This window comes from Curcuma longa, unplaced genomic scaffold (genome assembly GCF_044706935.1).
Source record: "Curcuma longa cultivar G26 ecotype Majalengka, Jawa Barat unplaced genomic scaffold, ITB_CL_G26_1.1 utg31682_np1212_342060_RagTag, whole genome shotgun sequence".
Lineage (NCBI taxonomy): Eukaryota > Viridiplantae > Streptophyta > Magnoliopsida > Zingiberales > Zingiberaceae > Curcuma > Curcuma longa.
In genome coordinates this window covers 45,651-60,161 of record NW_027435601.1, presented here as the reverse complement: position 1 = coordinate 60,161, position 14,511 = coordinate 45,651, and the positions used below count along the sequence as shown (strand labels likewise).

General features: G+C 34.7%; 2 protein-coding genes across 2 annotated transcripts; one reads left to right on the top strand and one right to left on the bottom strand.

Annotated features, from left to right (window-relative positions):
- Positions 1 to 1,158, top strand: LOC141820281 (uncharacterized). The gene has a single exon (XM_074707571.1). The coding sequence runs from the start codon at positions 204 to 206 to the stop codon at positions 936 to 938; it is 735 nt and encodes a 244-aa protein (XP_074563672.1). The 5' UTR covers positions 1 to 203; the 3' UTR covers positions 939 to 1,158.
- Positions 1,159 to 3,134: 1,976 nt separating this feature from the next.
- On the bottom strand, positions 3,135 to 8,874 carry LOC141820288 (transcription repressor KAN1-like). Its single transcript, XM_074707578.1, has 6 exons — positions 8,127 to 8,874; positions 7,955 to 8,031; positions 7,457 to 7,502; positions 7,205 to 7,337; positions 3,768 to 3,867; positions 3,135 to 3,657 (listed from the first exon to the last, which is right to left on the bottom strand). The coding sequence occupies exons 1-6, from the start codon at positions 8,728 to 8,730 to the stop codon at positions 3,553 to 3,555; spliced, it is 1,065 nt and encodes a 354-aa protein (XP_074563679.1). The 5' UTR covers positions 8,731 to 8,874; the 3' UTR covers positions 3,135 to 3,552.
- Positions 8,875 to 14,511: the final 5,637 nt, after the last annotated feature.

The following is a 14,511-nucleotide window of genomic DNA, read 5'->3' as shown; positions in this document are numbered from 1 at the left end:
TCGAACCGCTGTCTATATTTTCTGAAGAAGCAGAGAGAGAGCATGTGCAAACATGTAATTTCTCGCTATAGTGCCTGGTCTTGCAAGCTATCAGCAAATATTGTTCCTGACCAGAAGTCAACGCCCAAATTTAATAAGATTTGATTGACGGAGCAGAAGCTTCTTGGAGGCGGCGGCGATCCGGCAATCCCGTTTATATATATATGTTCGGTCCGCACGCCGTCGAATACGCCGTAAAGGCAGAAGAACCGATATCGAGTGCGATGCTCTGCGGCACGGGAAGCTTCAAAAGCGTCGGCGGTGGCGAGACATGGTCGTCGACTCCGCCGTCGTCGCCCAGGAAGAAGAGGACCAAGAGCCTGAACCCCTACTCCGCCAGGGGGCTCGACAAATTCGCCTCGTTGATCGCCGATCTCGAGGCCCGCCGCGCCAAGGTCATGGCGAAGGCCGGCGCTCAAGGCGCCGCCACGCTGGTCAGGTTCACCTACTCCAACTCCAACGACTGGGTGCCCATCATCATCCGTCTCCCCGACGAGAACCCCAAACCTGCCCATAATCCCAAGGCGAAATCGGAGATCGCAGGAGAGACGGCGCCGCCGGTGCAGATCCAGGGGAAGGAGAAGGAGAAGGAGGAGGTCGCCGCAGTAGTCCCAAAAGAGAAAAATGTGAGCGCGCAAGTGCTCTCGTGGCCTCGCGTTAAGGAAGCGGCGTTGAGAAGCCTGAGGCCGAGGTGGCCGGTGCTGGTGGCGGTGCTGATGCTGGTGTGCCTGGTGGTGTTCGGAAGGGTGTTCGCCATCTGCTGCACCACGGTGGGGTGGTACATGGTGCCGGCGATGCAGGGGGAGGGCGCAGCTGGGAGAACAGCCAGGAAGTCCAAGTCCTCGAAGACGAAGGATTATGGCCGGCGGCTGAGTTCCAAGAAGAGCAATCTCAAATGATGAACTCGATCGTTCCATGTAAATTAATTAAGAGAAGATCTCTCTCTCTATCTCTTTTTATTTTTATTTTATTTTGTTTTAATTTTCTCGTCAATTTCTTTTTTTTTTATGGTTTGTGTGTCTCTACTGTTGTTGTAAATAAACGATCGATGTCTGAGCGTGTTGAGTTCGATATTTCGATCAGGGGATCAAAATTCCCCGAAATCATGGTTTGTTTCAAGCAGTTCATATGTTCAAGGAAAAAATTATAATTTTCTTCAAAAAAAGACAGTTATTACTTTTGATATATATATATATATATATTATATATTATATTTTAATGATAAGATATATAATAGGTGTTATATTAATTTTTTTAATAATAATTAAAAATATCCTTTTAAATATTATTGTCCTTGTTTTCCTTCTTTACGAGCAATGAATTTGGAAGGAGGATAATTCTTTGAAACCATCAAAGCTGTCACATTCCAAAATCACGAGACTACACTTACCTGCCACGACAAGTTTCACAAATTAAAAATGTGCAGAAAATGGGATTAGGCGTTTAAAAGTCGCCGCCCCCATTGACTTTGACTTTGACTTTTCTTTATATATTCTAGATTGATCACCGTTGTCAACAGAGCCACCGAAGAAGAAGATGAAACGTTTGACGACGTTAATTTCACGGACTTCCCGTAAGACTTATTCTACGCACGAGCCAAAATTAATCATTCATTAATCACGGGAACAGTTTGATAAGCGTCATGCGTGCATTCTAGAAATTAAATTAACAACGTGGACCAAATTAAAAGATTAGTTGAGGGTTAGTAAATTTAAGTTTAAAAGCATAATTAAGTAATTTTCTACAAAATTGTTTCATTAAAATTTTATTTCTGTAATTAATATGAAGGTTTTACAAATAATTCAAGGCTTTTAGAAAGAGATTTTTATTTTATAAATTCACTAATTTCTCATTACTTGAAAAAAAAATAATCTAGGGAATTTACGAAACTAGGCATTGCATTTTGCTATTTATCAAATTGTGGAGTTGGATCTCTAAAATATCGACTATACACTCCTTGCTCAATCATTATTTCATCTCTCACTTATTTCTTAATTGATTTCACTCCTTGGTAAAATTCTATCCCAAATCCAAGATTATAAATTCCTCATAATCTCTCATGTCTCACATGTCAAGAGATCTTATCTTTGAGTCTTCTTCCATTAGTCAGTAGTTTTGCCTCAAAAACTTCTTCCACTTGCTAGGAGGTCTTGCCTCCAAGTCTTTCTCTATATTTTTTTGCTAAGAGGTCTTACCTTTGGGTTTTTCTCATTAGCACATGCCTTACTAAACTATCTTACCAACTCCTATTGATCTTTTCTATCCGTTAGATATTCAATCAACCTTAATTTACCCAGACTTCTTATATATCAACTCCTATTTGATCTCTTTGTTAATCAAGTATATGATCATCCTTGACATTTTTTTAGACTTCTCAATCCTGTCAACTCTTATTGGACTTCTTTATCAACCAACACTTATTACACTTCTTTATCTACTAAGTATCTGGTCAACTTTTATCTGCTTAGATTTTTACAACCACTAAACCTACTATTACCTATCAAGATTTATGCACTTGAACACTTGGCAAGCCTCATCTCACTGAATACAACATTAACCTTACTTAAACCCTATGAAACACATCGAGATCACTTGGTTACATTGACTACTTAGGGTATGATTGCGCCAACAAATATATACACAAAATCATCCCAATTTTAAAGAAATCTTACATTTGAAGCATAATAGCTACATTTTGAAGGAAAGTTCTATTGATCATGAGCATAAAGGTTGATTCAAAATGTATGGAACCACCATATCGAATACGATATTCTAGCAATGCAAGAAGATATATAAAACACACTTTCCCATTCAAGGCACCTAGAACCCAATCAATACAATTATTAGCCTAGTTTCTCTCATTCACATAGAAAAGGAAACACCCATCCTATTTCTTATTAGAAACTCATGATAAAACAATTTGTTTGAACAATGGATGGAAGAAAGATATTACTAATCTTTTGATCTTTTCCATTAAATATTTACTAATTTGATAAGATGTTTGGTGAATATACATTGGACCAAACAAGAATTTCATATTTGTAATATAAAATGGAATTAGCATCATCTTTCGATTCATTGACAACTCAATTCAAGACCAAATAAAAATCAGTATATTTACATGACATCTAACATAAAGTACATTGATGTTTTTTTCATCCCGGGTAGGGGTTATCACCTTTTGCTGCAATTGTGATGCTTTTTTCATACTTTGACTTCACAACTTTTATATAACAATATTCATCCAAAAAACTAAAAATAATTATGCATACAATCATAAATATCGAAGTTGTAATTAGGAAAAGGTATATTGAGGCATTCTCCAATTTTTTCACACGGCATGAAATACCTAATCTTGTGTTAGTGTCCATCATCCATCCATTGTTATTAGAATGCCTTAACTAACAATGAAAATACTTTTAAGAATCTTGATCCATTCCTTGGTTCTTCATGGTGGAATTAGATGCCTTGAATAATTTGAAAGCAAATTAACTTGAAGAACCATGAAACTAGCTATGTAGCATGCCAATCTGATCTCCCCAAAGTGAACTCCAAGTTAGGACTGTTGTGTTCTTGATATGAACCATTTGAGTCGTTCAATGCATAATAATTAAGATCCTGTTGAAATTGCAAATAGAATTTTAGAAATGTTGCACGATGTAGGAAAGATAAAAGAAGTGCAATGTTTCACTGTATATATATATATATATGATAAATGAAGTAAATACCTCAAGTAGTGCAGATTGAAATGGGGAAGAATGAGAACATGATCGAAGCTCACTATAGATCATGGCATCATTTGATGTGTTAATTTGTATCCCGATGCCTCTGTTGGTTGTTTGTAAAAGTAATTAAGAACAAATATTTCACTAAATATTAATGTTGCATATATATAAAGTGATTCAGCTGAGTTTAATCGGTGAATAATACAAATTAAAAGATTTACTCTAATTTTTCTTGCTAATGATGCAATAAGTTAATAATAGAACACTTGCGAGTATTAAAAAAATCATTCAGTATTAAGAAAACAGAAATAAGTAAGTGTACTTGGATGGAAATTTCATTAATTAAAGAAGAACAATGCAAAATAATTTCTCTAGCAATTTTATCTTGTTGTACACAAACAATATCTTAAAGATTAATTTCTTTTGATACTCTTAATGCCAAATCCTTATTAAGAACATTTATTTAGGTTTTCCAAAACATTTACACTATTCATTCATACTATTTCATGAAAATCTCCCACTTCTGTAGAAGACCACATTTCTTGCTCTCTAGGTGAGGGTGATCAACAAAGCATTTACAAAGGTGATAGTGGAGACAATGCTAGACGGTAGAGTTGAGAATGTGGGCTTGGGAAAAGTGAAGATTATAGAGGAAGCAACCAAAGGTGACATGAAGAAGTGGGGCCTCATCTATCTCACTCGATAGGAGGGCATTTTTCTCAACTTCGTCGAAATTTGACCCTTGTCTATTGTAGCAATATCTACCTACGTAGTAGCTAACTGAACCCTGCCCCAAGGGCGATCTCACTTGATACTCAAAATTACCTCAATTGTAGTTGTGGAGTGAGAAGTTAAGGATGGTAACTTTGGTTCCAAAATATTTATTACAATGCATTAATTGGGCAAAAAATAATTTCATTCATTAATCATACAAATGAATAATTTTGGGGAAACTAGTATACTCAATCATGTACATTTAGTACTAAATGAACATCATTGAAAGTTTATTAATTGTGAATAAAAACATTAGGTTTGCTATGAAAATAATCATAATATTTAGCACAACTTATCATTAAAAGTATAAAATCACTATAATTGCTCATTCATCAACCAAAAACATGTAATTCTAATCCATATTATACATGCCAACAAAATAAGAGAAATATGCAATTCATATTATTAGAAAAAAAAAATGAAGCTTGGTTTTGAATAGAAACTATTGAAATTTTGGATCCAATTATCTAGAGATCTTTTTTAGTTGATTGAGGTAACCAAAATAGAGTCATTGAAGTTGATGACTGAATCACCTCACATCAAGTAAATCAAGACATGTAGATGAATTGAACTTAAAAAAAAACAATTAACAACCTTGGTCAAGCTAAGCATATTCACCTTTGTTAAATTCATTTGCCGCAAATATGCTTAATTAATATAATAGACGATAGTCAAATGTTGTATATGTATACACTTAAGTTCATGAGTTATGTTAGACAACTAGAAGCCCAAAATTATAAATATAACTGAATATCTGAACATTCATGCTTTCCTTGGTATTATTTGATGTCATGCATTTGGTAATTCATTAAACATTAATATTCCCATTAAGTTATCATATTTATATTTTATTTTTTATCTATAATTTTGATACACTATTGATCATTAATATTTAGTTCTTATCAATTCATTTTCTTATTCTAATAATTCCAAAATTGTTTGAGACTTCCCTCTATATTTATATTTATTTGGGTATTTATTAATTTTCATATCATGTTTTTAATCATTCTACATGCAATGTAAAGCATAATGAACTTGAGAAATGGACATATTTTATTTTGGTAGAATTTAATTAAATTATATTTTGAAAATAAAATTCAAGTTATGCAAAAAAAAAAGAAGTGGATTTCACTTTGTTAGCATTGCATTCTTTACACTATTTTCTTATTGAATTACGATTTAATAGCTAATCAATTTTGATAATGAAAAATATGTTAACCAACATGCAAAATAAATATTATTTGATATAGTTAATTATTTTTTCATTACTTTAGTATTAATAATTATATTTTTTATGAAAAAAATAATCAAAGCCTTCTATTTGATCAATATATGTACTTTATATAATCCTTTACTATTCAAAGCAAAAACTGAGACGTATCAACTTGTTATAATAATACAACCATGATTTAATCATATTAATTTGCTTACATTAATGTCCAAAAATAACCTCAATTTATTTGGTAAATTTGTTTCATTTTCTGATTCATAGATATCACAAATGAAGTTTTGAATCAGGAAAATTTTGACTGAAATTTGTAGTAACACATTCAGAAGCTCTTGTTAATTTTAAAATAACATAAAAAATACTATCTTTTACAGAAAATAATTATGTTTTTTTTCATGCTACTTTATTTGATGGAATTGATTTTCTACAGTTAGCAAAACTCCAAAATAATATCTGCATAACTATGTTGTTTGTTTGTAAATAAATGCCACATGCAATTGTTTTGTAAAAAATACTATAGCAATATAAACATTAATTTTAATATATAATTCAAGGCAATTTTTATGTATTACTTCAATACATTAATATAAACGAGGTGCTTCAAAATATATATAGACAAGATCATTGGTGACTTTGTTTGCAAGATCTAATTAAATATACTGAAGATTTCCCTAGCACAACAACTGGTTGAAGGAGAAAAAGCCTGACCTAACTTTGGAAAGGTTTAATCAAGATGATGGACTTCATGCATGACAGTAAACATGAAGGTTTATATGAGTGGTGGGGTTTCTACTTTCTTTTGGCATGGTCAATGACACAACCATTATACATATCTGACGATAGAATTCCTGAACTATATAGGAATCCTGCAACCACATGAGCTGAAAGAAGATCCTTAACTCTGATGGAATGAGTATTTTCAGTCAAATAAGCTTTTGAAGATTTAACTTTAGATGGGTTGTCAGTTCATAAATCAATATATTAGCCCCTAGATCTAAAACTGATTGTTATTAATGATGTTTATATATATATATATGAACATATATATTTGTTGGTGATTGGTGAATACATAAATTATTAAACGTAGATATATGGCATTTTTTAAGCATAAATGGCATGTAAAAAAGCTCGATATTCTCAAAGAAAACACTGACAAAGGTGTCATAAGCCAAGCAAGGACTACCATTTACTTTCCGACCATTAAACTCTTCCTCATCTCTCAGTCTTCTACCAACTTTAATTAAGTTTCCTCATTAGATCTCAAAAAACATAAAAGGAGGAAGAAAAGTAAAAGCTGCCATGGCAGCAGCTCAGCTCTCTGCACTGGGAACTCGGAGTCAATCTTGTAATCTTTATATTCTAATATTAAAAAAAGAAGAAGAAGAAACTTGTGCATACTCAACAATTACGCAATGAGAGAGAAAAAGAAAAAAAATACCTTGATGATGAAGTATTCCACATGAGGGCCGAGTCCGATTCCTGGTGCTGTTTTTGTGCATCTAAGCCGACCACCACTGTCTGATTACAGTTTCCTGCTGCCAAATCTTCATCGATGGAGCCATCTGATCGACCTTAATTGCACATTTAGTCATAACAGATGGAAATTAATTAATCATATTAAATGATGCGAGTGACCGAGAAGTTACCCCAAAGCAACTTGAGCAAAAGAGAGATGGAAGGCCGAGTTTACCTGACGAAACTGCAGGTCTGTCAGTCGACTTAATGGTTCTGTACATCTGAAGATAGGGAAGCAAATTTATTAAAGACAAAAGAAGAGACTTTGGAGAGAGGAAACGCACATCAATAATAACAATAACAACGATGATAAACAATAAATCTTTGTCTATTCTATTAGCAACGAGGTTGATGCTTTTGTTAACCTCTCCCTCTCCCTCTCCCTCTCCCTCTCCCTCTTATAATTGTGAAATGATTGCGTCTTTTTAAATCTGTCGCTGTGCTGTGCTGTGCTTCTTTTGTTATGAATGAAGGGGCTGTCCCCCTGTCTTTGGAGCGACACGCCCATTATTACTCAGTCATTGATTTAGTCAATCACTACGTCCATTCATACATACACCTTGGCAATTGTGCAAGTGCCTCTTGAGAGAGAGAGAGAGAACGAGAGAATTAAAGAAGGGAGAGAGGTAGAAGGAGAAAAGAAGTTGGCATTAACTCTTTAGCACTCACTCACCTGCAGGTGGCTTTTGACATGGGCTAGGGTTAGATCCTTCACATCCATCAGCTCCAGAATTGATTTTGGTGTAGCTCCTGGCCATGGCCGTCGCGGATTAATTAACCGTGAGCTACCAAAACATGTTATGCACTAGGTGTATGCCGAATTCAGTCAAAGTTGGCGTACGTACTCTCGTGGCCGCCGAGAAGGTCGACGGCGTGGACGAATCGGTCGTGGAGGCCACTCGTCCAGCGCATCCTCGGCGCCCTCGTGCTGCGCTTCGTCACGACCGCTGGGTAGCCGGACGACAGGATAAGGCTCGACCTCATCGTCATCTCGCGGCGGAAGGCGTCCTGCAGGTCATGGCGGTGGCAGCTGAAGAGGCTCGGCGCGGACGACGACAACCCCACGAGCCAGGCCGGCGGCGCCTGCTGCCGCTGATGGAAACACGCAGAAGCATGGCTTTGGTAGTCGAGCGGGAGGGGGCTTCCCTTCAGGACAGCGTGATTCCAGCAGCACTCTTCCCGTCGGTGTTGGTGTCCGTTCAAATAGATTGGAGTCCCGTCGATCGGTTTGCTCGCAAAACAAAGATCTGAAGCAGTGAGGCCGCAGTATTGAGGCTTCGCCGCCGCCGCCGCCTCCGGATCTGGTTCTCGAAACCACGAGGAGGAAGATACGTTCGACAGGCAGAGGTGTGTGGAATCCGGCGTGCTGTCAGTCGCCGGCGGGCCGATATGCAAAGAGAGATCCGGCGAAGGCACAGTAGAGCTAGCATCTTCTCTCGCCCTATACATGACGCCGGCCCTATAAACCTCAAGTAAATCTCCAAACCGAGATTTGCATGCAGAAACTATGATTTAAGTTCTTCGAAGACCAACGACTGGAAAGGAAAGCCAGGAGTCTCTCTCTCTCTCCCCCTCTCAGTTAGGGCATGGCATGTGTATGCGAGTATAGATGTCCAGAGAAGTATAGAGGAATATATGGTGTAACAGCTTTAATGTATGCGTGCCTTTGAGGCTTCTTAACTTCACAATTTTATAAAAAATATAAAGAAAAGCAAGAGAGAGAGAGAGATAGAGAGGAAAAGGAAGAACTTTTCCAGGCTTAGCTCCTTAGTGATGAAATATCGAGATGAATATGAGCAGTACTGGGGATAGATTTTCCTATCAGTAATTTAAATGATGATATGGATCACCTTTTAAGAACATGTGCCAAACATGTTCATTAAATAGTATTGGCACTGCACATTAACAAGTTCTACAATGGAAGAAAAGTTTTACTCGACATGAGATTTAATTGTGCATGGTAAATAATAATTATTGGAAAACTTTAGCACACATTTACAGAATTTAAAGTTGTTTTAAAAAGTATGGGGGTGATAGTACTGCTACATAGATAAAGGAAAAGAAGCCTAACTGATGTGTCTGATGCCTTTATCATCATGCTATCGTTAAAAAGGATTAATGTTACCTTCTGTTAAGTGTGATTAGCAGTACTGAGAACTATTGCCATTTGCCATGATAAATTTACGATAAGTTGTTAAAGTATATATTCAGGAAAACTACTCAGGTGCCTAACTTTCTTGCAAGAATATAATTGCATTGTTGGGGTCACACTGATCATATATCCTTTGGTAACAGAAAGGTGAGATTTTATAATTAATACAAACTTTCTAGTTCTAACCCTCATACTCTTCAAATATTCCATTCTAAACGTGCACGAATCTTGTATCATGTATTTATTATGATGCAAACCTGGCTTTCCTTCATTCGCACGACCAGGTCCACATCGGTAATTAAAGTCTTCACCTTCAATCATCCGAGTTGCTCGCCTATGCTTGTACTTCAACACTCATCAAAGGGCGTCGATGTGGTTGATGTGATCCCTTCGACGATCAAATCAATACTGGACTGAAAAAAGATGAAATATAAGAAGAAGAAAAAAGAATATTTCCTTTTACCATGACTTTGACTGCCCTATTTATAAGGACATACTCGCAAGCCTCTACCAAGCTATTGGGTCTCGGATGGCTAAAGCGAGGGGCGAGGAGGGATGAATATTGAAAGATGGTTGGTGTTAGAGGAAGGTCGGCTGGTGAAGTAGAAGATCCTGGTTTCATTTTTCTTAAGGTAAAAGAAATATTGAAAGATAGTTGGTGTTAGAGGAACTAGTAAAAATTGAAAACAATTACTACCCTGCAGAGAAATCAAAAATAATTTGGAGTTGATTGATGAAGTGAATTGTAGAAGTAAGAGGACACTGTCTCGAAAAAGAGATGGAAGAGAAATTGAAGTCCGTTGGTCAGTTAGCCATAGAAGAAGTTGGTGTAACTGGTAATGTGCAAGATGGGGGTGTTCGAAGGAATATGGAATCCGAATCAAATGATCACATTACAGTGTTTGGTGTACATTATTTTCAGTAAGAAATCTAATTTTTATTATTATAAAATACCAATAATACCCTCCTAATTTTTAAAATAAAATAAAAATAAATGTAATAATAAAGATTATTTTTATTATCTTTAAAATAAATTATTTTATTAATAATTAATAATTTTTAATTTTTAATTTTTATTATTAATAAAATTAATAATTTTTATTAATAAAATTAATAATTATTTAATAATTTTATTAATTATAAAAAATAAAAATTATTAAAATATTTATTAATTACTAATTAAAATTAATTAATAATTTTTAATAATTAATAATTTATTATTAACTATTAATTTTTAAAATTAATTATTAATAATTAATTAATTATTTTTATTTTTAAAATAATTAATTAGTTTAAATAATAATTAATTAAAATTATAAAATAAAAATTATTAAAATAATTAATAAATATTTTATTAATTAATAATAATAATAAATAATTTTTATTTAAATTATTAATAATTATTATTAATAATTTTATTATTTTAATTATTTTATTAATTATAATTATTAATACTTATTTTAATAATTAATAATTATTATTTTATTATTAATAATTATTATTAATAATTTTATTATTTTATTAATTATAATTATTAATACTTATTTTAATAATTAATAATTAATAATTTATTATTAATAATAATTATTATTAATTTTATTATTTTATTAATTATAATTATTAATATTTATTTTAATAATTAATAATTATTATTTTATTAATACTTTTATTAATTATTTTAATTAAGTTTATTAATAATTAATTATTAATTATAATTAGTAAATTATTGATTTTATAAAATTATTAATTTTATTAATAAAGTGGAAGGGTATATTTGGTACGATGTTGAAGGTGGTGCATGCAAAGAGCAGAGTTATCGATCTCTTGTAAGGTCATCCTCGGGTCAGGGAGACGTAGTAGAATGATGAGATTAGTAGGCAACGATGTGTTTGCGTGTATGGTGAAGAGTCTGCAAGTTCTTGAGGTAATCTCAAGTGATACGGACGAATATCGGACAACTAGCAAGCCAACAAAGATGGTAGTTTGTTTGGGGACAAGATGCGTGATGAGGCAGTTTCAGCTCTTAAAAGGTGCATGCCACATTGGTCTTGGAATTGAAAACTCAAAAGTCATTGACACAGCAAATACCTAGTCAGTCTATTTTCTCCTTTGACTAGACTTAAGGGGAAGACTTATAATGTGAAAGAAATCGTGGAGATCACGTGGCATGTCCAAGACACAGTCAATGTGAATCCTGGTTAGTCCGAGTCAAGATGAAACTCTAACCAAAATGGACTTACTCAAGGTAAGCCGGGGTCAAGTCAGACTAATCCTCCCGAGTTCATTCCCTAGAAGAGTTCAGTTCAAATCAGTCTACCTTATGGTGAGCTCGGGATTGGATTGTTTGTATTGAGCTAACTCAATGGGATGCCTGAGTTCCCATCAATTACAAAATTAAAGAGTCGTAAGTTATTGGAAAGGCCGCGGTTATCAAGGGGCGCATAATAATGGCACCAATTAAAGGAGGTGCACCAATTACAAATTAAGATATGCCTGTTAGAGTCATGGTCTATGTAGAAAAAATGAAGGAAGTAGAGGAGGTCCGAACTATGGGGATAATGGTAGAGGAGCTCCCGGTAGAGGGGAGTTCAGATCCGGACCATGAGGATAATGGTAGGGGGACTCTCAGTAGAGGGAGTTCGGACCCGGACCATGAGGATAATGGTAAGGGGACTCTCATGAGGATAATATTAAGGGGACTCTCAGTAAAGGGAGTTCGGACTCGGACCATGAAGATAATGGTAGGAAGTCGGGCTCTTAGTGGTCCTTTGTTTGAGAAGAGGATTATTAGGATACAATCAAAGTTCCACCTTGGAAATACATGAAAAAATTCATGAGTTAGGACCAAAGTGGACAATATCATATCATTGTGGAGATATTTTGATTACATCTAAGATGTGAGTCATTATTTCTTGAAAAAAGAGATCGTGGGCCATATTTATTTGATCCCGATTAGGAGATCAATTTGAGGTAGCGATTTTTAAGTAAAGTTGATATATTCTCTTGGGTAATGATACTCTATACACCGTCTAGTGTACGTCTACATGCACGACCGAGTGTAATTACAAGCACCCAGATCACTTTCGGGCACCTTATACACTCAGTCGCCCACGGTTAAAAAAAGTCGGTGATGTATTCTATCAACTCCTAACGAATGACATATTGACTTCTAGAGAAAGATAGCTAGGCTTGAGATGCCAACCTCTAAAGTGAGATTAACCCATTTGATTTTTTTTTTTTTCAGGAAAAAATTTCACCTTAGTAAGATTGATGATTTATATCCAAGAATAAATAGATGTGATTGGCCTAGCTACTTAGGTTGGGGTATATATATTTTAGGGTATCAATAATATAATATTATTGGAAACACTTTGTACGTACTAATTGTGGCACGCAATGGAGTACTTAAACAATTGGAGAACCCCTTGCTTTTAACAACTTCCTCTCCATTTAACCTGCACAGACCCACTTTTGCATTGACAAGACTCGACCTAATCAAATCCGGAGCTGTATTTATTACACTTTCTTTTGCTAGACAGAAAGAAGGCTACTTCTTCAATCAATGTCGTCATGCAGTAGTAACTTTTCCTCTCTCCACACAACCCCAACACCCCCTATAAAAAAGACCCCGCAGTTGTCACATCTGCTTTTGCTCATTAGGGTTTGTTGGTGTGAACGTCGAAGCTCGGAGAGAACCGGCCACGACCAGGAATTAAGATGAGAAAACACCAGCTAGCATATGGAAAAAGGAAAACCCCCTCATCAGTTTTTGCATGGATTCCTCTTGCTTTTGTAAATGCTGCTGACTGGTGAGCTCGATGCATATATAGATAGATAGATGTGACTGTTTGAATGGTAAAGAAAGAAACCCCACCCCACCCCACACAACGTAAAGTTAATTGAGTTCCCATGGCATTTGAATACCCTCCCTGATTGATGCTTGTTAGGTTTGCCTTCTTATCTTTGCAACAACTTGCTCTGATTTGACATTCAGGTACTTTATTCTTCGACTTATTCCTCCTTCAAGCATCCATCCAGCTAAAATTGCACTGCAGCAGCCCTGCTACCGGATGATATCTATTTAATGACCATATCTGTCACCTTTCTATTGGTTCTCTTTAGTTTAAGTGCAGTTCCAAAGCTTTGTTTATCTTTATGATCCAGTCATGGTGATCGAGCTGGAAATAACTCACGACAAAGACGCGATAAATGTCATGCACGTCATTGAATTCAAAGCATGCAGGCAGGCATTGATGGACTTCCTTCCCATACGACTTAAATGCTCATCGCAGACTTGGGTTGATGACTAAGAGAAAGTAATAGTAACATTTAGGATTCCAATGGTCTGTTCTTCTTCACCGTGCTTTGAAAATAGAGCCATATCTCAGTGGAAACTATAATGGTTAGAAATCACTGTTTGTGAACATCAAACAAACCTATTCATACAATCAATAATTTGCAGTGGGGAAACATAAAAAACTAGTCGTGTTTGGTAAAATGGCAAAAACATATATCTGTCCTTTTATGACATGGAATTGATTTGGCGTGCTGAAGACTCCAAATTTTGTGTAGACTTTTTCTATCTATATATGACACATTTTGTGCTTAAATCTTAAGCTATTTTGTTTTTAGCATCTTGTTTTTGTATGGTTTTTTCCATAGATAGAAGTGTCATAAAAGTTTCAATAATGAGTGGCTTCATTTTAGTTTGAATAGTTGAGTTGGTGTCATTTTTTCCAAACTCAGTCATATAAATTAACATATATCTTCACTTAACTTATAATTTCTATAACTATCTTGATTTAGTTTAAGTGTGTCATCATTTAATTTAATCAAGTGACTTATTTTTAATTTTCTATATAAAATAATAATATTTGCTTTGAGATTTATACATGATATTATTGCACTTAGAAGGAGGAAGTAGGAAGGAGGTAGGGCCGTAAATGAGTCAAATGTTTATGAACAAATTTGATATTTGATTTAATAAAAATTTATTTATATTTATTCAATACATATAAAGTTTATTAAATAAACAAACTTGAATACATATGTATTCAATTCATTAATATTCATGAATA

What these genes read in the sequence shown, in the direction of transcription:
- LOC141820281 (XM_074707571.1), top strand. Translation starts at nt 204, where the DNA reads ATGTTCGGTCCGCACGCCGTCGAATACGCCGTAAAGGCAGAAGAACCG.
- LOC141820288 (XM_074707578.1), bottom strand. Translation starts at nt 8,730, where the DNA reads ATGTATAGGGCGAGAGAAGATGCTAGCTCTACTGTGCCTTCGCCGGAT. An exon ending in CCTTCTCGGCGGCCACGAGA is followed by an intron (nt 8,032 to 8,126) that starts GTACGTACGCCA and finishes GGCCATGGCCAG; the next exon opens with GAGCTACACCAAAATCAATT. An exon ending in CAGACCTGCAGTTTCGTCAG is followed by an intron (nt 7,338 to 7,456) that starts GTAAACTCGGCC and finishes TGTGCAATTAAG; the next exon opens with GTCGATCAGATGGCTCCATC.